Below are 25,246 nucleotides of genomic sequence, written 5' to 3'. Positions count from 1 at the left end.
ACACAGTGCCTAACTAAAGAAGATAGGCAATTAATGCCTACTGGACATGTTAAGTGTTCAAGTTTGTCTCAATTGTGCGCGTGCATTAGTCAATCTAGGAAATGTCTCCCAAGTGAAAGTGTTCATCACGCATCTAAAAAATACTGTATTTCTAAAATGCTTGATGGCACAGAGGATGATGCTTTGTACGAAAGTAGCGACAAGGAGTCACTAGCATTAATATTAAAACATGAAAAATCATGACTGTGTTCCAGTATGCAGGACAGTGAGCTCACCTGTGATGTCACTGCTCACAGCTCACGTACGTGTAGATCCGGAATACTGTATTTCAATAGATATCGTGAATTTTTGCTGTTGTCAATATTTTGTGATGTAATTATAATTTAAGTGCCCCAAATCCCTGAGAGGTAGGGCCATTTAATACTCTATCCATCATATGATGAGCCATATCTTTCGCTATTAAGTGCGGCTTGAAATCAGGGTAAATTTTTTTTTATTAATTTTTTTTTCGTCTCATTTCTGGGGTCAGCTTTCAATAGGGTGAACTTCCATAGGCTTTGCCTCCAAATGCAAGCATCATGTAATATGGGCATTAAGAACCTATGAACTCCAGCATTTATATTGAATACAATCGATCATCTTCCATATCGATTCCTCGCTACATTCATGAGCAAGCTTGAACTTTGCCAACCGCAGCTGAAGACTAACAATGTACAGCGTGCTAACAGTTACACCATTTTGCATGCTTGCACCCAACCAAGCTCTGTCCGAGTCTGTATGTTCATAGTACAGTATCAGTTTATGCAAGTTTGCATCAGTTAATGTTTTACTGTGTATTGCATGGAGAATCAAGCTGTATATCAGTTTGCTCACTCACATTTGTTGTTGTAGTGAAGTTGACTATGGCAGCAAAAAGAAAATCTCTATCTGTTGTGGAGAAAATGCACTTGATTTGGGAAGTGGAGAGAAAAACAAATGTGCCCATAAGCGAAATGGCACAGTCTTCATTGTCAGTAATATTGAATAATAAGAAGATTCTGGATCAAGAAACACAGTGCAGTTCAAAAACATAGCAGAAAAAATGTTAAAAAGTTGCCATACAAAGAAATGGAATCAAAGCTAATGGAGTGGTTCAATGGAGCACATGCTGAAAATTTACCAATCAATGTGGATGAACCAGGCCTGTTTACCAACTCATGCCCTTTAAAACCTTAAGTGTTAAAGGAGAAGCACGCCATGGAGGAAGAATGAGCAAGCAGAGAATTACTGTTCTCTTATGGAGCAACGCAGATGGCAGCAACAAGCTGGATCCCATAGTAATTGGAAAGTTCCACAAACCACATTGCTTTAAGAACAGTTCTACGCTGCCATGTAAGTGTTATAGCAACAAAAGTGCTCGGATGACTGTGGACTTGTTCAAAAAGTTCTTGCAAGCTTTTGATGCACAAATGGGTGCTAGAAACAGGAAGGTTGTTCTCTTTATGGACTTAGGATTTCTGCGAATGTGAAAGTGCATTTCTTTCCTGCAAATTGCACTAGCAGACTCCAGCTCATGGATCTAGGGATTATTCAGAGCCTGAAGTATTGGAAAGCTCTTGTCCTTAAGGCACTTGCCTTTATTTATGGGAATGAACTGCTTAAATTGAACATCCTGCAAGCAATGCATATGCTCACAGGATCTTGGAAAATGGTAACTAAGGAGACCATCTCAAATTGTTTCATAAGGCTGGATTTAATTAAATGAACACTCACGACAAAGACGTTGATGAAGCAGTAGTGGACATGCATGATTGGGTGCAGGTATCTAACAATTTACCCATCACTTTTGATGAATTTGTGGCTTGTGATGATGATGTTATCACTACATGCATCTGAGATGCTGAGGAAATCTGCGAAGATGAAGCAAAGCAGAGTGATGGAGATATCGAAGAATACGATGATGTTAGGGATGAAGAAATGCAAACACTGTCATTCAGTGAAGCTATTGCCAGCATAGACATTATCTGGAGATTTGTCACAGCATTTAAAGTGGCCAACCCTGTTACATACAGAGTAAATCAATTGAAGATGGACATTCTGAACCTAAAATCCAACAGTGCTAAAAAGCAGACTACTGTTTTTGATTACAGGTATTTCAAAAAATGAGGCACTATGAAAGTTGTGTAAATATGTGTTGTATATATGAAAATATATTACTGTAATTGGGTAAGTATTTTGTGGATGTTTTAATTTTGTAGTGGGCTAGGAAACTACAATATTTGACTACTGTATTAGTGCTACAAAAAAAGTTGTAATTACAGTATATTTGTACAGTAGGTATCTCCTTGCTTTATTGTTGTTATTGTGTAAATTATGTGTGTTGGTGCAATTCATGTTAATACAGGCAAAGAGTTCTGGAAAAGGTTTGCTTTCTATCGAAACCTCGATTTAAGGTAAACCCCCATTTAAGGTTAAAAAATTCTGGTTCCTAGAAAAATGTTTAATAGCGGTTCTACTGTATGTACTGAAACTGTAAACTGTTGCATATAATATAATTGTAAAAAAATATGCCTGCAATAACACAAGAAATATGTGTCCAGCATATCACTTCATAAATTACTTGTCTCATATATCTTGGCAACTTGTACAAAAAGTGATGAAAGAGGACGTATAAAATACAAATAGAAATAGATCAGTGTATATGGCAGATCCCATTTATTTAATTATGTTGATGTTTTAATGACACTTTTCCTCTAACTGTTTGTAATAAAAAAAGTGGCATACAAAGTAAAACAGAAAACTGAAGGAATAAAAACACAATAGAATACTGAAGGAATAAAAACACATAGTGCTACAGAATGACAACTACACAGAAACTAAAATGCAACAAATGTTCTCACTTTGTTATCTACATCAAATATTAAAAACATATTTCTAAGAAAGTCGTAAAGGGAACTAAAAGAATTGGCAAATAATAGGTTTATTCTAGAAAATGTCAGTGATCAAAGCTGAAACAGCTAGCAAGCATGATCTTCCAAAACTCAAGGTAAACAACAAAACTATTCTAAATTCTGCTCAGATATCAGAATTGCTCAATAAATCATTTATAAATATAAATAAACCAAAAATTAATGTAGAGAATTACACAGATGTGGTAAATTTCCTTGATATAGAGCAATTTGAAAGTAAATCTTTCAGTAAATTCAGCAAAACTACAGAAAAAGATGTAGAAAAAGTAATATTATCACTGAAAAGTGAAACATCAGCAGGGTTTTGTGGAATATCAATGAAAGTGTTTAAAACAGTCTCTAAAATAATTGCACAGCCACTGTCTACAATAGTTAGTCAGTCCTTTGAAGATGACTGCTTTTCAAATACTTGGATAATGCAACAAGCCATTATTCAAAAGAGGTACAATAGAAAATATGGGAATTATCATTGAATCCCTCTCCCTCCATCATACTTCAAAAATGCTGGCAAAGTTTTCACAACACAAAGTCAAAATTATAAATAAAAATTTAATGTTATTTAAAAAAGTAGCATAGGTTTCACAAAGACAATAGCACAGTATATGCTATCAAGCATTTTGCAGAAAAAATCAGCATCTTTCTAGAGAGCTCTCTGCATGCTACAGGAAGTTATTGTGACCTATAATACTCACTTCATACTATTCTCTAAACTGGATAAGTTTGTAATTAGGAGTACTGTATTTGAATGGTTTAGGTCCTACACAACCAACAGGACTCTGTGACTTTACCAACAACTGGATTGACTGCAACAGGACAGAATGAATCTGACAGGTCAGCTGTGGGATTGTGTGAATGTGTGCCAGGGCAGTCAGCTGTCAGAAGGCTGTGAATGGCAACCTGAGTGGAAATAAAGGTGGCTAGCAAGCCACAATGCCCAGTGGGGTTGGGTTGGGTTGTTTTGGGGGAGCAGACCACACAGCAAGGTCATCAGTCTCATCAGTCTCATCAGATAAGGGAAGGATGGGGAAGAAAGCCGACCATGCCCTTTTCAAAGGAACCATGCTGGCATTTGCCTGAAGAGATTTAGGGAAATCATGGAAAACCTAAATCAGGATGGTAGGACGCAGGATTGAACCATCATCCTCCTGAATGTGAGTCCAGTGTGCCACCTCGCTTGGTCAATGCCCAGTGGTCATTGGGGTTTCTCCAGGCAGCAAGAGGAGTGTTATCCGGTGACATGGTCGACAGGATGAGCAAATATGGAGGGACCTGTGACTTGTAAATTCTGTCACTATTATGATTATAATAGAAATACATTAAAACTCATTACAATCATACTAAATAAAGCTAATGACAATTTTGGAGTTGCGGCTGTGGGGTGAGCTCATTGAAGATAAATCCATGTCTGAAGCTTTGACTGTTAGGAAGTTATTGACATTATTACCATTATTGATTATAGTAAATTGTAGCAACTGAATCAATCAAGAAAGCCACTATCATGGTACACCAGATGAAAGAGGATAATGCCTGCAATATAATAAACAGATTATTTTTCTAACTAAGCAACTGCAAAAACACTCATGATACACCAGATAAAAGAGAATAATGCCTGCAATATAATGAACAAATTATTTTTCTAATTAAACAATTATAAAAAAATGTTATAAACAATTTAGTTCATTGACGTAAACAGTTCCATAACTAACAACTCCTCCACAGAGACACAAATGATCTTATCAGCAGGAGTTTATTTCTTTAAATATTCCAATAACTGTCAATGTGTACTGAAGTGTAGTTGTGATTTATAAAATAGGTCAAATTAGTGTTTTGACCTGAGTGCCAAATGTGGCAACTTATGTGTCTGATTTGTTTAAAATCGTTAAAATAATGTATAAATGAGTTTGTTAAGAGACTGGAAAATGACTGCACAAATTTTTCATATATTTTATCATAAGTGCTGTTACGAAAATTATGAATGGTGGTCAGGATGAAAGTACCTGCACTGAACCAAGGGATGGTCAAGTGAAACTCTTAATTAAGCGTGTGGGGCAGACCTCGTGGTCTTTTGCCTGTTGTCTTGCATCTGGAGCATTGGTGAGGTATTTAGTCTGCAGCTGGTAATGCTATCAGCAGTGTGTATGCCACAAATGTTATTTTCATACAGTGGGTGCAGGGAGTGATGTTAATAGTTATAGCATGCCAGAGAGAAGGGAAGAAATAGATTGGGAACCAGGAAGTGACCTGAATGTGTTTTTTGAAACATTGAATAAGAAATTAGAGGAGATAGATTTTCAAATGGGGAGTATAAAAGCTGAGATAGTTGGAGATACAGATTAAAAATGTAGAATAAAATTGGAAGTACAAAAACTGAAATATTTGGAAATATAGATTCAAAATTGGAGAAAATGGAATCGAAGCTTGATGATAAGATAAGTGCAGTGAGTTTGATCAACTAGGTAGTAAATTCACTGAGAACAACAATAAAGTTGAAAATACAGTTAAAATGGTCTAGGGAGCTATTCTCAGAGTTAATGAGGTAGAAAAGGGATTGAAAGCCAAAGTGGAAACTGTGGAAGATCATCTTGTGAAGTGAACTGAGGCACAAGAAAAGAAATGTATAAATTATGAAATACAAAAACAAATGCAGAGTTTAAATCAGTGAATGTAGGCATTGCTAATTGTTATAAAATATAGGTGAAAAGCTGGAAGGGGAAGTTAGTAACAGAGAGGAACAGATAAATGAGTCGAAGGAATCAATAAATAATGTAGCATCTACATCTACATCTACATCTACATCCATACTCCGCAAGCCACCTGACGGTGTGTGGCGGAGGGTACTCTGAGTACCTCTATCAGTTCTCCCTTCTATTCCAGTCTCGTATTGTTCGTGGAAAGAAGGATTGTCAGTATGCTTCTGTGTGGGCTCTAATCTCTCTGATTTTATCCTCATGGTCTCTTCGCAAGATATACATAGGAGGGAGAAATATATTGCTTGACTCTTCGGTGAAGGTATGTTCTCGAAACTTTAACAAAAGCCTGTACCAAGCTACTGAGTGTCTCTCCTGCAGAGTCATCCACTGGAGTTTATCTATCATCTCCGTAACGCTTTCGCGATAACTAAATGATCCTGTAACGAAGTGCGCTGCTCTCTGTTGGATCCTCTCTATCTCTTCTATCAACCCTATCTGGTACGGATCCCATACTGTTGAGCAGTATTCAAGCAGTGGGCGAGCAAGCGTACTGTAACCTACTTCCTTTGTTTTCGGATTGCATTTCCTTAGTATTCTTTGAATGAATCTCAGTCTGGTATCTGCTTTACCGACGATCAACTTTATATGATTTTAAATCACTCCTACTGCGTACTCCCAGATAATTTATGGAATTAACTGCTTCCAGTAGTTGACCTGCTATTTTGTAGCTAAATGATAAGGGATCTATCTTTCTATGTATTCGCAGCACATTACAATTTTCTACATTGAGATTGAATTGCCATTCCCTGCACCATGCGTCAATTCGCTGCAGATCCTCCTGCATTTCAGTACAATTTTCCATTGTTACAACCTCTCGATACACCACAGCATCATCTGCAAAAAGCCTCAGTGAACTTCCGATGTCATCCACAAGGTCATTTATGTATATTGCGAATAGCAACGGTCCTATGACACTCCCCTGCGGCACACCTGAAATCAATCTTACTTCGTAAGACTTCTCTCCATTGAGAATGACATGCTGCGTTCTGTTATCTAGGAACTCTTCAGTCCAATTGGGGTAGTGAAATTTAATGATGGAGCATCCCATGTGGCAAGGATTGAGTACCAACCAATCAATGGAGAGATTAAGCACCATGCAGTGGACTTCTTGGCTGCATGAAAAGATAATTTAGTTGCTGGCATGAGTGAAATAGCTAAAATTAAATTTGTAAAACAGCAGTTAGAAGGGGGAACCCAGACATGGAGTAATCAGCATGCAGAGCAGTTTGTTGGTTTCAGGACTTTTGAAATGATGTTCTTAAATAAATATTGGACTAAAGATAAACAAATAAGATTATAAAATGAATTTTTGGGTCAGATTATAAGATTGGTAAAGAGTGCATGAGGGAATTTTCTGCAAGAGAATTTAGTAAATTAAAACATTTGGATTAGCCATTTGGGGTGCTTACAGAAATCTCTACATTAAAGAGGAGACTTACAGAATTACTGCAGTGGGAACTCATCCACAGCTCTACTGATTCTGTAGAAGAGTTTCTGGATTTCATAGAAAACATCAATAGGGCACTGTGTTGCAGACTAAAATTTTATGAGCAGAGGAACAGTAACAGAAATCATGACAGAGGTAATTACAACAATAATCATTTCAATGGAAATCATAGTAATGGGAGAAAGGGGGGGGGGGGGCAATAGGAGTGGACTGTTGGAACTGGAGAGATATACAGCAAAGAGACAATGGGAATTACAAAGAAGGGAGAATTTTGAACAGAGGAGAGAGAAAGTGAGGCAAGGACCAAGACTTGAGAGTGCATTGAGTACAAGGTTTATGGACAGACTGACAGAAAACAAATGGGAGCCTCACTCAAGGTCAACAGGAGCCTAATGGATATGCAAAGAATAGAACCAGACATGTTTATAAGATGGAAGAGAATTGTATAGAGAAACAATGAACAGAGATTGCTATGCACAACATGGATGCAATAATAGGTAATGAAAATATATGGGAATGGTTTAATAACTACAGTAATTGGAACAGGAGTAACAATATTAATAATACATGCATTATGGATAAATGTAACAATGATGATTTTAGCTACTATGTTGGGGAATTTTTTGGCAGTAATAAGATGGTTGAACTGGAAGATAATGAAGAAAATAAAATGGGTTTAGCTTCAATGAAAATTACAGATGATTTTGAAACAGAGGCAGTTGCTCTGCCAGAAGTAGAATCATGTGTTGAGGTGGAAATGAGGGGCAAAGCAAATAATAATGAAATAATTTGTAAACAGGTTATGTAATTGGACATGGAGATTAGCAATAAGGGAAGTTCTTCAGATATGAATGTATGTGAGCCTGCTCACAGTGGACCATGTGCTGTTACTGACAAAATTGATTTGTGCCTGTACGAGTGGGTGCACATGGTGAAGCAGTAAGTAATGGTTTATATGAAAATGTTGTGACTGTACGATGGGTGCCCCTGATAATGTTGTGTATGATAATGATGAATTAATGAGTCAATTTGAGGTTGATTGCAGTAATGAAAATGTTGTTGAGTTTTGTCGATTTTAAATATTATTTAAATATTAATATTAAATAATATTAATATGAAATAATTAGGGCTAACACTTTCACTATTGCTGTGGCAGTCAAGGAAGTAGTAAGGGCCAGAAAAAAGAAAATGCTTGACTGGAAGGTTATTGAGTTGGGCAGGAGTGATTACAATGAACCAATTGTTACAGTCAAAAAGAAAGATGGTTCTGTGAGGATTGTGTTAGATTCAAGGAAACTAAACAAAATAATTGTAAAAGAGAATGACCAACCAGAAAACATGAATAAAATTCTGCAAAATTTTAACAGTATACAGCTCATTTCTAATGTAGATTTAACTTCTGGTTTCTGGCAGGTGAGGTAAGCTGAAGAGAGTAGGAAGTGGTTTACACTGGGGTTCTGTTCTAGACCCTCTGCTCTTCTTGGTTTTTATTAATGATTTTCCTAACCATCTAACATGTGTAGAATCAGCACTTTTTGCAGATGATATGAGCCTTTTTATCAAGGGAGTTAGTGAAGCTGACCTACAAGAGAACATAACAGCAACAACGAATGAGGCAGCTGAATGGTTCAAGGACAATTACTTAATTGTAAATGACAAAAAAACCACTTGCATGAATTTTAAGTGCATAAGGAACAAAGCAAAAAATAACATAATAGTAGAGATTGGGAAATGTCTGATAGAACAAACTTCTTTTACAAAATTTTTAGGTGTATGGCTGGACAATAACTTAAGATGGGAAAAATATGTTGAACTATTGAATAAAAACTTAGCAAATACTATTATAAGTTAAGAAAACGTAAAGAAAACTGCAATTTTGAAATAGTACTATATGCCTATTATTCTTACATACATAGTGATCTAAGATATGGTATTATATTTTGTGGAATACAGATTTCTCAAAAAGTTGTTTTAAGCTCCAAAAGTGAGATATTTGTATTCTAAAGGGTGTTGCCTACAGAGGATTCTTTATAGAGTTGAAAATTTTGACCCTGACTAGTTTATTCATGTATGAATCAGTATGTTTCCTGCAGTAAAATCAAGAATTATCTTCTCTAAACAGTGAAGAACACAACTACCAAACCAGAAAAGTACACGATTTCCATATAAACATACATTCAAAAGCCCTATACCAAAATAGTGTGATGTACCTACCCAAAATAACGTTCAATGCCTTACCAAAAGAAATGAAAAACATACAAGACTTAAATATATTTAAAAAAGAATTAAGAGGCTGCTATTAGGTCAGAGTTACTATAGCACTGATGAACGTCTTTGCTATTTAAACAGATAAAGCTCATCTTTTGATTTTTTGTGTAAACCTTTGTTTTTTCATCTTGCATGTAAAAAGAATACAAAATACGTAAAGTGTAATTAAGAAAATGTTAAAAGTGTAATCAAAAAATGGTATTTCCCTTAATGGATTTTTTTTATAAACTTTTGTAAAAACCAATTTTTCCATCTCGCATGTAACAAGAAGGCAAAATATGTAAAGTGTAATTAAGAAAATGTTATTTCCCTTAATTGTTAAGAATATAAATCACGCTCTCTCTCTCTCTCTCTCTCTCTTTCCATATGACAATTCCTATATCATGTATATGATAAAAAGGATGATAATAAATTTAATTTAACTGAAAGTATACTGCTTTCTTATTTGAAGGCAGAATATATATGTTTAGAGTGATCCCATTTGAATTATGTATATCTTGGCTGTGTTCATCAGGGCACTGAATCATTGTTCTTGTGTGTGAGTTGTTGCTAAAACTTATTTTGTGCTTTATTGACATACTGATAACCAGCAGCTCAAGACAGAAACATAACCAAATATTGGAGGATGCATTCAAAGCTATGCGTAAAGAAGGGATGACTCTTAACCTGAATTTGTCCAGGCAGACTTGTCATTCTTAGGCTACCTGTTAACTTCCAAGGGTGTAGTGCCTAACAAGGAGAAGATAAAAACTGTTGCTGAGAGCATGAGACCAGCAAATGGGAAGCAACTGAATTCATTTATTGGACTGTGTACATTTTATTGGACATTCATCAGTGATTACAATATGAATTCACCAAATCTATGTAGGTTGTTAAAAAAGAACGTTACATGGAATTGGTCTGCTGAGTGTGATGAGGAATTTGAAGCTATCAAGAGCAGCTCAGTTTATTGTAAAGTACTATACTATCTGGATATGTCATTGTCTTTTTACATTGAATCTGGCAGTTCAGATTATTGTGTAGGATCAATCCTGGTTCAGGAGAACAGGATAGATGGAAAACTAGTGAGAAGAACTATTGCATACTATCTGAGCATGAGCTAATGTATGGGATATCAGAAAAGAAATTATTGGTTGTGGTATTTGACTTCCAAAAATTTTGGATTTATCTGGAAGGCAGGGAGTTTGTTATCTTTACTGACTATAAAGCTTTGAGCTACCGCTAAGAATGTAAACTGTTGAACAATAGGCTAAAGAGATGGGCTGTGATTCTGGAATAGTTTAGATATTGTATTGACTATATAAAAGAGATAGACAACCATATGGCAGATGCCTTGTCCCAGTTACCAGTCATTGAGGGAGAGTGTGAGGAAGAAATGGAGTCTAAGAAAGAGTTCCAAATAATGCACATAAAAGGTGTAGAGGAAGAGAAGGAGATGACAGCAATATGCAAAGATATGCGCTGGCTCCAAAATGGGGATCCATCATTGAAATTCATAAAGGTTAGTTTTGGGTGTAAAGGATATGAAAAAATTAAACGGTATCATAAGATTTATAAGGGTTTCTTAAAGCATTTATTAATGGTTCTGTCAACATTGGCAGTTATTTATTAGACAGCTAGTTTTGAATCCTTACAGGTTCATTTTCACACCTGGTCCACTGAGGCTATAAAAACAGTACATAGTTGTCAGTGAACAGTGAATATAAGAATGGTATTACAATAAAAATTTCAAATGTAATAGAAATTAATAATTTCAATACAAACATACCTGCACTGACAGTGCCTGACCTTAATAACAAACACTGAGTGGCAACAAATGCTCCATAAATTTTGGCAGGATGAATGCCACAGTCCACACATGCCTGTTGTGAAGTCAAAATCAAACAGGAGGTCAACACAGCCAACAGCACCACGAAACTTTCATTGGCACTAGCATTGCACATCACGTACAAGCACACATCGCCAGCTCATAGGCATGTCACATTTTAAAATGGGAATGTGTCTAAGCACCTTTATTGAACCTAACATCAATATAGTGAATGAAAACAACCACTGTAGAGGTATTACACAAATATAAATACTTGTGTGACATTAATCGTCACATATTTGAACAGAAGACAAGCATTTCATGTTCAAGTGTGTGTCCAAGGCCACTAGGCGCATTGAATTAAAACAGAGAGCATCAGCACATCTTTATTAACCAGCCACATCTAATATAAAGGACAATGAAACATGTCACATTTGTTGCTCCATTATAAATTTTGTGTTGTACATACAGAGGTTGTCTTTCAGAAGTCTACATACATTTAGTTTACGTACATACAACATTTAAAAGCAATACAATAGTTTGTTGGGCCAGTAAGCTGTACATAGTTAAACTAAATGTATGTAGACTTCTGCAAGACAACCAGCTGTAAGTACGACACAAAACCTATAACGGAGCAACAACTGTGATTTGTTTCATTGTACTTTTCATATTACATGTGACTGGTTAATAAAGGTACTGCAATGCCCCCTTGGCCATGGATATGCGCTTCAGCATGAAATGCTTGTCTTCTGGTCAAACACGTGATGGGTAGATGTCACGCTATTATTTGCTATAGTCATCCACTGTATTGATGTTAGGTTTAATAAGCATGCTTAGATGCAACCCTATTTTAAAATGCAACACGCCCATTGGCTGAGGATGTGCACTTTTACATGAGGTGCAACAGTATGCATGACCAAAAGTTTGCTGGTGCCGTTGGCTATGTTGACCTCCAATTTGATTTTCACTTGGTAACAGGCATGTGTGGATTGTGGCATTCATCCTGCAAACATTTATATGGCATGTGTTGCAACTCAGTGTTTATTATTAAGATTGGGCACTGTCAGCACGCGATTGTAGAAATCCTCTTGCTTTTTAACTAGAAAACTGCTATAAGTTTTTGAGAAGAGAATAAAGACAGTAACCGGCATGCACACATTTGCTTACAGTTTTATATATGAAAACTTATTTATATTGTAGTAGGCATACACTTCATAATCATCACATTAATTGACGTTGTCTCATTTTCTCATCATTTCACACAAATTGACTTGTTCAATATCAATATCATGAGTCTCAAGTCAATAACTAGCAATTGTACATTATGAGGCAACAAATTTCAGTTCTGTTTTTATTTCAAACATCTTAATTGCTGTTTTGATGCAATTTGTACTTTTTTGGTCCATAAATCACCTGTAGGGAAGGACAGATCAACATAGTGATCTTGCAGATTATGTGAGATTCCATGATGATAAAAATTATATGGATTTGCCTGGTGATGTGTGACACAGTCATAGAAAATGTAACACTATTTTAGAAGCAATATAGTGTCAAGCCCTCACAGAATTTAATCAAAAAATTAATACATTTCTACAAAAAGAGGGAGTATAGAATTCAGCTGAATTAAATTTATGAATTTTCCCATAAGTCCTAGAGGTGCCAGAACTTCTGTACCCTAATTGCCTTCAAATGAGCAAGTGTCCTAAAAATTAATTTTTATTATAATGTTAGTAATAATTAAATGGGAAAAGATTGGTCAAAAAACTGTAATTTATATGTAGATGATATCCTATACATGATCAAATGTTTGTTTTGTATTTTGAGTTTTTGTTTGAGATACTCCTTGGGTGGTGTGTGATGGATCGAGTTGGACAACAGAAATGCCTATGTCCCAGCAGCAACTATGTGGAGCTTTCAGTGGCATACAGAGTGCTGGCAAGGAGGACCTGAGAGTGCTACAGCCCCTGTACTTCAATGAACATGCAAGACAACAATTTCAACGGAAAAAATAAGTAATGTAAAACTATTAGCAAGTATGAGCTTAGCTACAGCCCAAACCTGATTTTTATACTCTCATTTCTGTAATAAAAGTTCAGTGACATTTGAAAACAGAAGAATCAGTTATTGTGTAAAAGTCAGGAAATAATAAAACACAGAATTGTTATTATTAAAATATGTTTTTACTACTGAAATGGTTGGAAAGTGAAGCTACAGTAACTGAAGAAACAAAATAAAAAGTAGGGGAAGTGTGACTTTGATGGACATTACATGGTTGATGGTTTGAAAAATTCAGAAAGGAGAAGAGACTTACTGAAAAGCAAATACTCACTATTTTAATTATGACTCCAATGCTCAGAATCGCCTTTCAATACGCATTACAGTCATTTCATTTCTACAGTATGTTAACATAGCTAGTGAGTTAGTTAGTTACATGTTTCACACATCATTTGAATGATTCTTCTTTCAGATTCATGTGGAATGGGTCAATTCATAGGATATGTATATAAGATTAGTGTTAACATTAATGAACACATTCTTTTTTTGTCCTACTCATGCAAGTAAACTTAAAAACATATTTTTGCAATGTTCTATTTTTATTTAGTTTTGCAATTTTCTGTTGCTGTGCAAGATTAAGTTGTATCGCTAGGAATTCTTGCAGGATGCAGTTGTATTTTTACAAAAGGTAATACTTGACTGTCAGTTAAATATTTCTATATCTTTCTTTGAGTTTTCACTCTATGGTAAATTATCATACAGACTTTTCTCCCTTTTTCTAGAAGTTCTTTATCTCTCAATGTCTTATATGTTTGCTGATTATATAGATCGTGCATGCTCTTTATTTTGTAGGAACAGAAAATTTCATTTTTAAAATCATTATGGTTCCTTCCAACTAATATTTTGCAATGAATATGTGGGGACATAGAATCACTGGCTGTGCCCCCAATTATATTGCTGCCCTAACACAGCAAGAACACCTGTATCTTTGGCAGATCAGTCCTCTGTAGTACAAGCTCTATGCTAAATGCATTGTGTATATGTTGCGGGAATAAAAGTATTCATGGTAAGTGATGGGAGTGCGGTTTTTTTTTTTTTTTTTTTTTTTTTTTTTTTTTTTTTTTTTTTTTTTTTTTCAATCATGCCGTGGAACACCCAGTTACACTCGTCACTCGTACTGGCACGCTGCCAATCACTGTGGGATACAAACTCCACACCATGCAGAATATGCCCAATGACAGTGCTGCATCACCTGGCACCACTACAAATGATTTACTTGGTCTTTTCGCCAATTTGCAGATGATATAAGCAGTGCAGCTCTGGTTATTGAACAGTCAACAATGTTCCTACTGTTTCAACAACAGCCGAACCAGGGCATCGTTACCTCTTGGCAAATGGACTAACACACTAAATCACAAATCAAATATGATGTTATCAGTGAATGTGGGGAGATGAAGCCTACCACTCCCTTAATTAACTGTGGTACATCAACAATGACCATACATGGTGAACAATGGCCACCTGCCACCGTCTATCCTCCCACCTAACCAGTGCTACTTAAATACCAATCAGTGACACTGTTAAAGAACTACACTGCACTCATTTTCATTCTAATAGCTCAGGGTGTAATGAGATTCCATGTGCAATGCACCAAATTATGGACACTGTAGAGTATTGCAATTGTTGACAAACAATCCATACCATAAGTGACCACCTTCCACTGCACAGAACCGATATTTACGGGTTTTGTGGACAAATTCATCCTACAAGTGACCATCATGTGTCAGACCATGTTTTTCCATGGCCTACACCTGACTGAACTTTATGTTCTGTGCAATACCATACAATACCTGGATGACGTCACACTCGTTACGGCCGGGTCGCAACCCACGTCACACCAAAAACAGCCATGCCACACTCCAGACCATGCCAGCCACATGACGTCACTCAACAAGCAGGCACACCACAACTACATGCAATCGTATGGGGTTTACAGACCTCACAACCACAGCATATCAATACGGCGATCCTGGCTGCAACTACGGCTTACGCACCACTGGAACACAAGGAGTACCTACAACAGCTGCTGCACTGGGTGACCTACACCGATGCACCATCCACTACAATTGCCACCAACCAGGACCCGTCCAATGCCCCATATTACTCGTGACCCCACTATGATGCCGTCCTCCAAAATGACGACGCGCCAGCCATGAGATCAGCGCCGGGTCCTACGGCAAACGCTCATGACACCCACATTACCGACATACCTACCATGACTCCACACGACAACACCACCTACCACCTCTATCAGTGCCAACAGGCAGTGTTCACAAACTCACAGCATGTACTCCACACGATTACGAAAACTTCATACAGGTCCCAGCCCCTCATCACCAGGCAGACTACCACTGGCCACACACCAAGTTACATCTGCCGCCGCTACAAATTGATTCTCAGCAAGAATGGTTCGCGTTCTGCAAGTGCGTGATGCAGTCAGCCAGAATCACGGATGACCACAACAAGTTTTTGGTCCTTTTGAACCACAACCACACAGAAACTGATCTTACCAGCAACCACCTATTGTACGCACCAACCACTGACAGATATGAGACAGTGAAGACACTCATACTACAGTGTCTGTCATGTTCACCTGAACAACTCCACCTAGCCACTGCTGACATTGCTGGGTAACGATACCCCATCAGCACTCTGCCACAAGTTACACCTCCAAATTGACAGAAACCTCCTATTGTACACACCAACCACTGACAGATATGAGACAGTGAAGACACTCATACTACAGTGCCTGTCATGTTCACCTGAACAACTCCACCTAGCCACTGCTGACATTGCTGGGTAACGATACCCCATCAGCACTCTGCCACAACGTACACCTCCAAATTGACAGAAACCTCCTATTGTACACACCAACCACTGACAGATATGAGACAGTGAAGACACTCATACTACAGTGCCTGTCATGTTCACCTGAACAACTCCACCTAGCCACTGCTGACATTGCTGGGTAACGATACCCCATCAGCACTCTGCCACAAGTTACACCTCCAAATTGACAGAAACCTCCTATTGTACACACCAACCACTGACAGATATGAGACAGTGAAGACACTCATACTACAGTGCCTGTCATGTTCACCTGAACAACTCCACCTAGCCACTGCTGACATTGCTGGGTAATGATACCCCATCAGCACTCTGCCACAAGTTACACCTCCAAATTGACAGAAACCTCCTATTGTACACACCAACCACTGACAGATATGAGACAGTGAAGACACTCATACTACAGTGCCTGTCATGTTCACCTGAACAACTCCACCTAGCCACTGCTGACATCGCTGGGTAACGATACCCCATCAGCACTCTGCCACAAGTTACACCTCCAAATTGACAGAAACCTCCTATTGTACACACCAACCACTGACAGATATGAGACAGTGAAGACACTCATACGACAGTGCCTGTCATGTTCACCTGAACAACTCCACCTAGCCACTGCTGACATTGCTAGGTAACGATACCCCATCAGCACTCTGCCACAAGTTACACCTCCAAATTGACAGAAACCTCCTATTGTACACACCAACCACTGACAGATATGAGACAGTGAAGACACTCATACTACAGTGCCTGTCATGTTCACCTGAACAACTCCACCTAGCCACTGGTGACATTGCTGGGTAACGATACCCCATCAGCACTCTGCCACAAGTTACACCTCCAAATTGACAGAAACCTCCTATTGTACACACCAACCACTGACAAATATGAGACAGTGAAGACACTATACTACAGTGCCTGTCATGTTCACCTGAACAACTCCAAACACATGTATGTGTGGATGGATATGTGGGTGTGTGCAAGTGTATACCTTTCCTTTTTTCCCCCTAAGGTAAGTCTTTCCGCTCCCGGGATTCGAATGACTCCTTACCCTCTCCCTTAAAACCCACATCCTTTCGTCTTTCCCTCTCCTTCCCTCTTTCCTGATGAAGCAACCATTGGTTGTGAAAACTTGAATTTTGTGTGTATGTTTGTGTGTCTATCAACCTGCCAGCACTTTCGTTTGGTAAGTCCCATCATCTTTGTTTTTAGATATAAAAATTTGATCAGTTATATAAGCTAATGGATTTGTGTCATGTTTCCATCATTTATTTTATGAAGATATCTGCCTATTGTTATCCTGTTATTTTTATGTCTGTTTTGATTATTTTATAATTGTTTTGGGGAAATAACAACAACAAAACAAAAGAGCAATAAAAGCATCACATCCCTCATTTGTGTTTCCACATGTATCAATATCTTTCCATGTCTGTTCTCCCAAAAAATGAAAGAAAAAAGTTTTGGTCTCTGTAACATCTACCAGTGATTGTGAAACATCTTTGAGCATTGCCCATTTGCCATTATGAAACTGATATTGTGAGCTGTGTGATAACAAAAGTCAGTGTTCAATATTTCTCTAGTAACACTCATGCTTGTATGTGTACAGATTTGGTCAGGGTGATTAGTAGTTGATTTTGTGACCCATGTCTCTGCCAGTACCATGGCTTTTACTTTAAAGGTAGACAAAACATTCAGAAAATAACTTTTATGTCTAGAGTCCATTCCAAAATTGATGAAATCACTGCCTACAAATGATATTTTTGTTTGTTTACACTAATTTAAATATATGGACTTGAGTGTTGTAATTGAATGTTGTCAGTCCTTTTCTTTAACTCAGCATTTTTTTTAAATTCTTTAAATCAGTCCCTGACACCTGTAGATCTTGCTTCTTAACTATTTCTTCAGTCTGATGTGTGTATAGAAAAAATTATTTTACCTCTCACAATATACAGTTGTCACCATGCTTTGATCACTTTAAATATCTCACTGACACCATTAATGTTTTCATTTTCCATAATCTACTTTTACGCAGCTTTCTATAAAGTCTCCCTCTGCTCAGAAACCACTCTCAAACCCCCTTCATGGGACCACCATTGGATAAAGCAGTTACTGTTGCTTGCTATGGAGCTAATTTTCTCTTTGTATGTTCACTAAATTTACTTTTTTTCCACCCAGGGTTTTCCTCAAAGTGTTTGGCTTAGAATGGATGACACCTGTTCAATGGATACTGTTTTGTATATGCTGATGTCTTGTTGACAAGATGGCACAGTTTGTGTTGAGATAATATAATCTACTTACTCAAGATCTTTACTGATGTGTGGTGTTTTGATGTCCTTAGCCTTATCTGCATCAGGAATGGGGTCAGCTAGTACTCCTCCCTTGGGTCCATTATTTGAAGTTCTTCTTGTAGTTGGTCGTTGAGCTGATGCCTCCTAAAAGTGAATAGGAAAGATTAATGGTGCAGAACTTTAAATGAGGGAGATATGAATATGAACAGTAATATGTGAAACAATGAGAATGAATAGATAAGATACAACTCAACAGATAGTAATTAATGAAAAAATACACATATTTAAACTGTGAATTATTGACTTTTTTTAAATTTGTGTACTCAAACAGTAATGAATAAAGAGGTTAATAAGAGGTTACGGCAAAGATGCGAAACAAAGTACATCCAACTTATCATTCATTCTTTGTTTTACATATTGTTGACCAACAATATAAGGCATTATTTTTAAAGAGCTATTTCCAGCAATATGAATTTAAACTGAATTATAACAAATCAGAAAATGGTTCCCATGAACAAAATGGAGAAAACTCATTTAGTACGCCTGTCCAGAAATGTTTGCTTTCTTTACTAAATGGCCAATACATAACTCAATAAATAATTTCTTTTGAAGAGCACAAAAGTTATGAATAGTGTGCTCATTGCTACTGCAGAATTTCTAAGGGACAGAATAAAATTTCATTTAGTAGCTATATTATTTTTCTCTCGAATTTTTAACTGCACTGCTGATTTGCTCATGCTATTCAAAACTTAATTTCAACAAAATTGGGAGTACTACTTACTGAAACCAAAATTATTAAACTTGCTCCATTCTCTAACAGAATTATATATTCCATGTAAATCAACTTGTACTTCAAAAAATCAACATGTACTTCAAAAACACCTTCTGTGAAACCCCCATCCATGGTTTTCCCACTTGACATCTTGAAACCCATTGACCAAGACTTTCAAGAAGATGCTGTATTCCTTGACTACCAAAAGCACTGGACACAGTATCATATCAGTGTTTATTATCACAAGCATGGTCATACAAGGTATAACATTAAACTTGTGACTGTGCTCAGAATTTTTAGGTGTGGAGGATACAGCATTTTATCTCAAATTGAGGGTCATTGAGATAAGTAGAAATAACTTAAGGCATACCCCAGGGAAGTGTATTAGGACTCCTGCTGTTTGAGTTGTATATCAATTAACTGACAGACATTGTTCACAGCAACCTCTTTTTTTTAATTTTTTTTCTTTTTTTCTTTTTTGGATGGCTATATTATCGGTAATTAAGTGTAATCTGAAAATGTCTGCATAAACATCCATGCAGATCTTAATAATATTGTCAGTTGGTCCAGAGATTGAGATGTTCCTTCAAGTGTACAGAAATGTACAACTGTGTACCTTACAAAACACAAAAATTAGTTACTTTTAAAGCAATACAAAGAAATGCATACCCTTAGCTGCATAAAGGTGTTGACATACGTCAACAGGGATGGTTGAAAGTGTGTGCCCTGACCGGGGCTCGAACACGGGATCTCCTGCTTACATGGAAGACGCTCTATCCATCTGAGCCACCAAGGACACAGAGGATACTGTGACTGCAGGGGCTTATCTCTGGCTCGCCCCCCCCCCCCACCGCAACTGCCCCCCCCAACCCTACCGCAACCCCCCCCCCCCCCCCCACCCTGCCCCTGCCCATTACACTCATTACTTGCAAATTTACCGATTCCTGTAAGAGTTCAGGCACTGTTTGTGTATCAGCACAGAAGATGGTCAAATGGCCGGTGAGCCTTAACTATATACATGAAGATGATATCTGTTGTTTCGGACATGTCCGAAAGAACAGACTTTGCCCGTTTGTCTAGTGTCAGAGTGGATATGTACTCAGGTGAGAAAATACTCAACAAACTCCCTTCTAACATAACAGAAGAAATCAGGAAGCCATCCAATTCATAAGAAAATTTTTAAAAATTCCTTACTAGCAACTTTTCTTATAAATTTTATAAATATCTACATTCAGGGATTGATAAGTTCTGTTAGGTACATGGCAAGTAGCAATGTTCATTATAGATCCAGATGACAAGTGTAAATGTGCTGTAAATGGTGTTCCGAAATTTGTAAATCTGGCAAACAGAGTTTCATTTATGAATGGTTTATACACAGGATATAAACTATTTAGTAACATAATGAATTGCAAAGAGTTTTTATAAAAATTATGGATATTTCAAAAATACAATGGAATAGCACTTTACAGTGAACCTGCAAACATTTTTCCTTTTATTGCAACATTTCCTCCCAAAGGAGAAATCAGTCAAATAAACAAACAAAAAGTTACTGCTTTTCTTCCTGTCAGACAGTATCAGCATGTAGCATGTTAAACCAAAATCATTCACATTAAGATGACCCTACTTCGGAATAATTATTTGTTGAAATGGCTCTTTGAGATAGCTATAAGCATTAATTAATCTGAACTGTAATGGTATCTGTATTGACTGGAATACATGATTGCTCTGCTGGAAGTCACTCATAAGTACAGGAGTCACTTGGCTACTGACATTTAAGTCCTAGCCTAGCCTTTAATTAAGTTAGAGTTTTCAATGAAAATTACTAAATACATTTAGTGTCCAGAAAAAACTGTTATTTGGTTTGACTCAAAAATGTCACTGGTCATAAATGATCTTGAACCAAATACTGAATAAAAGTTTCTCTAGTAATTCACGGAGCGTGGATTGTTCATTCCACGCAGAATAACACTCAATAGTAGTTACTTTCTTAGTGCGCCTGTACAACACACTGCCAAGGGTCTCATGGAGCTTAAACTAAATAATCCAGTAGCCTTAATTCCTGGAGACTCCATGACACAGCAGCTAAAGTCTTCTTGAGCTATCAAAACTTGAAAGATTCAGCAGAAAGGCAAGGCCCATCTGCAGGATATGGTGTTTTATGTAGCTCATTCCTCATTGGTCTGGTTACTGATATCAGAAAGAACAAAAATCTTGAAATTAGAATAGGATAAAATAGAATATTTTTATTTGTCTTTCACCATTTTTCATACAACTGGCCTAGTCAAAGTTTACAATGGAGTACAGTTAATAAACACTTACATACACAGACTACGGTGTGCTATGCAGCTCATTCCTCATTGGTCTGGTTACTGATATCAGAAAGAACAAAATCTTGAAATTAGAATAGGATAGAATAGAATATTTTTATTTGTCTTTAAGTATTTTTCATACAACTGGCCTTGTCAAAGTTTACAATAGAGTACAGTTAATAAACACTTACACACACCGAATTATTTAGCTTATTTAAGAATTGAAAACATTTCTTTATCACTTATTAAAAGCTTATATTATAATGAGTATTTCCTAGGAATTCTTCAATTGTATAGAATTCACTGCATTTCAACCAATTTTCCAATACACTCTTGAATTTATTAAATGGGGCTGTACGAGCTGAGTATGATAACTTATTGAAAAATTTTATGCCCAAATGTTTATAGTTATTATGGACAACAGCTAGTCTCGAGAAAGGAAAATCCAACAAGCGACTATTTCTGGTATTGTGTGTGTGTACATCACATCTCAAGCTGTATTGTCCAGATATGGCTATGCTGGTGGAACATTTCTTAGGTTTCAAAGAAGACTGAATGCAGGCTCTCATCAGTAATCAGTCAATTTGGAATTCAACTTCCAGGCAGCATTCTATTCTGCCTTTAATATCACACAAACATTTGTATAATGAAAAAATCTGACCTTAAATAACTTTGTATTTATTGCACAATACTCAACAATTAAACAGTTTTTGTTTTCTGCACTTAATAATGGATAGTGCTTAAGAAAACTTTGGATAAATCTGTAATCAAATATGTCAACAGTAAGAATATATTAATTGCCTAGCTGACAACAGATGTCTGTCTTTGATCAATGCCAGGGGAAACACACACACACACACACACACACACACACACACACACACACACACACACGCACACGCACAGAGTGTCATGGAACTTACAGCCTCTTGCAGGTATTTGCTGCTCAGTAACTTGTTGTTGTTGTGGTCTTGAGTCCTGAGACTGCTTTGATGCAGCTCTCCATGCTACTCTATCCTGTGCAAGCTTCTTCATCTCCCAGTACCTTCTGCAACCTACATCCTTCTGAATCTGCTTAGTGTATTCATCTCTTGGTCTCCCTCTACGATTTTTACCCTCCACGCTGCCCTCCAATACTAAATTGGTCATCCCTTGATGCCTCAACACATGTCCTACCAACCAATCCCTTCTTCTAGTCAAGTTGTGCCACAAACTTCTCTTCTCCTGAATCCTATTCAATACTTTCTCCTCAGTTATGTGATCTACCCATCTAATCTTCAGCATTCTTCTGTAGCACCACATTTCAAAAGCTTCTATTCCCTTCTTGTCCAAACTATTTATCGTCCATGTTTCACTTCCATACATGGCTACACTCCATACAAGTACTTTCAGAAATGACTTCCTGACTATACTCAATGTTAACAAATTTCTCTTCTTCAGAAACGCTTTCCTTGCCATTACCAGTCTACATTTTACTACTTCGACCATATCCATGTTGTGAAGTTTTCAGAAAAGTTGCAGTTCCTTTCTTGTCATTGCCAACAGTTAGGCCATCACCATAAATTTCTATATAAAGTCTGTTTAAATTGTGTTTGTCATAAAACAGAAAAAGGTCTGCAGCACTATGAAGTCCAATTATTTTATGGTGTATTTCTCACTTGTGAAATTCTTGGGCATCCACCTGAATCACAAATTCTCCACAATGTTTCAGCAAAGAGACTCATTCCATTTTCAGGTGGCCCCTCATGACTGCTGTTTCACCCTTGTCATATGAATTGCTATTACTCTCCACCAACCTGTTCCTACCACTATTTGTGCAACCACCATAGTGGTGGTCAGGGTGGCAGCACCCAACACTATCTTTTTTAATTAGATGAATGCATGGTGCCCATTCTTTTGGACATGTCCAATATGTCCGAAAGAACAGACACTACACATTCATACAATTGATTCACCTTGATGGGCAATGAATCCATCACCTTCAGCATGGATGCACAATCACATTCGACCTCCCGTGGGAACCTGAAAGTAGTGAGCATGGAGGACATGGACGGGGACTGTGGATATGTGGTGCTAAATGGGAATGTGTTTCAGCCAAAAAGCATGCCGAGATAGTCTGCGCAGTTGTGAGTCAGCCGACAGGCATGCCGAGATAGTCTGCACAATTGTAGGTCGGCCAAGAGGCATGCCGAGACTGTCCATGCAGTTGTAATACAGGCTATGTCCAGATGGTGCAGTGGTTAACACAACTGCCCAGTAAATAGGAGACCCCAGGTTTGAATCCCAGTCCAGCATACATTTTCCCTTGTCACCACTGATTATGCACAAAGTTCCAATGCTGCTGTCATCAATAGTTCCATCCTTTTCGTTTCCTTTCTGTACTCTCCACCTTCAATTTATGTAATATTTTTTAATTAGATCATCTTCAATCCTTATTTTAATAGCCTCCTTAATCACACCAGGAGGAGGAATATTGCCTAAATATCTTGATTTTGATGTAATCCACAATATGGCCAGTTTTTATACTATGGTCAACAAGGCTGATTTGGTGTATCTTTGTGTGTGTGTGTGTGTGTGTGTGTGTGTGTGTGTGTGTGTGTCATATGAAAATTAGTAGGAATGTGTTTCTCCCAACCATACTCATGATCATCCATGCAGACTACCTCACATCCCTTAAAATAATGTAAAATCATTGAAATATTGTAAAATTAAAAAATAAGTAATGTAAGAGAAAAGCTACAATTAGTACACAGGGAACTACCTGCCAATCACTTACAAGAATTGTGGATGAGCCAGCCACCTTAATTACACATTAAAAAACTCACCATGTAATTTTAGGGAACAAGTCAGGCATTTCACTAAACCTTAAAAGTCATATTATATTCATGTGAGTGTCAGTTGAAGTATAAGGCAAATCTTTTGGCAAATGAGATACTGCCCACCTGTCTATATATAAAAAACTGTCTACTAGAATGTTGCACACCATGATCTGTATACCACAAGCACTACACATTAGAGGGTAGTATCCCAGGAGCAATAGCTGTACGTGTCTACGGCTGTGTCATAGGAGAAGACAAGTGAGAAGGACCTCATCCCGTCTACATGTGTGGAAGGATGTACAACATGGCTGAGTTGTTCACTTTACCAGATGCCATATATCGTCTGTCATTAACAGCCACTATTCTCGTTGCATGACTCTGTACCTCAACAGTGAGCTGATAGCATGTTGGGGTTTTACATTGAACTACACTCCTGGAAATTGAAATAAGAACACCGTGAATTCATTGTCCCAGGAAGGGGAAACTTTATTGACACATTCCTGGGGTCAGATACATCACATGATCACACTGACAGAACCACAGGCACATAGACACAGGCAACAGAGCATGCACAATGTCGGCACTAGTACAGTGTATATCCACCTTTCGCAGCAATGCAGGCTGCTATTCTCCCATGGAGACGATCGTAGAGATGCTGGATGTAGTCCTGTGGAACGGCTTGCCATGCCATTTCCACCTGGCGCCTCAGTTGGACCAGCGTTCGTGCTGGACGTGCAGACCGCGTGAGACGACGCTTCATCCAGTCCCAAACATGCTCAATTGGGGACAGATCCGGAGATCTTGCTGGCCAGGGTAGTTGACTTACACCTTCTAGAGCACGTTGGGAGGCACGGGATACATGCGGACGTGCATTGTCCTGTTGGAACAGCAAGTTCCCTTGCCGGTCTAGGAATGGTAGAACGATGGGTTCGATGACGG

General features: G+C 37.6%; 1 protein-coding gene across 3 annotated transcripts in view; it reads right to left on the bottom strand.

Moving 5' to 3' along the window:
* Positions 1-25,246, bottom strand: part of LOC126249104 (cGMP-dependent protein kinase, isozyme 1-like) — a 382,876-nt gene that overhangs the window by 248,644 nt on the left and 108,986 nt on the right. For all 3 annotated transcript variants that reach the window (XM_049950773.1, XM_049950765.1, XM_049950758.1), the window contains exon 3: positions 18,418-18,551. In XM_049950773.1, the coding sequence (XP_049806730.1) occupies positions 18,418-18,551 (134 nt within the window). The remainder of the gene's footprint in view (positions 1-18,417; positions 18,552-25,246) is intronic.

Source organism: Schistocerca nitens, chromosome 1 (genome assembly GCF_023898315.1).
Source record: "Schistocerca nitens isolate TAMUIC-IGC-003100 chromosome 1, iqSchNite1.1, whole genome shotgun sequence".
Lineage (NCBI taxonomy): Eukaryota > Metazoa > Arthropoda > Insecta > Orthoptera > Acrididae > Schistocerca > Schistocerca nitens.
This window is presented reverse-complemented; position numbering and strand designations above follow the sequence as displayed.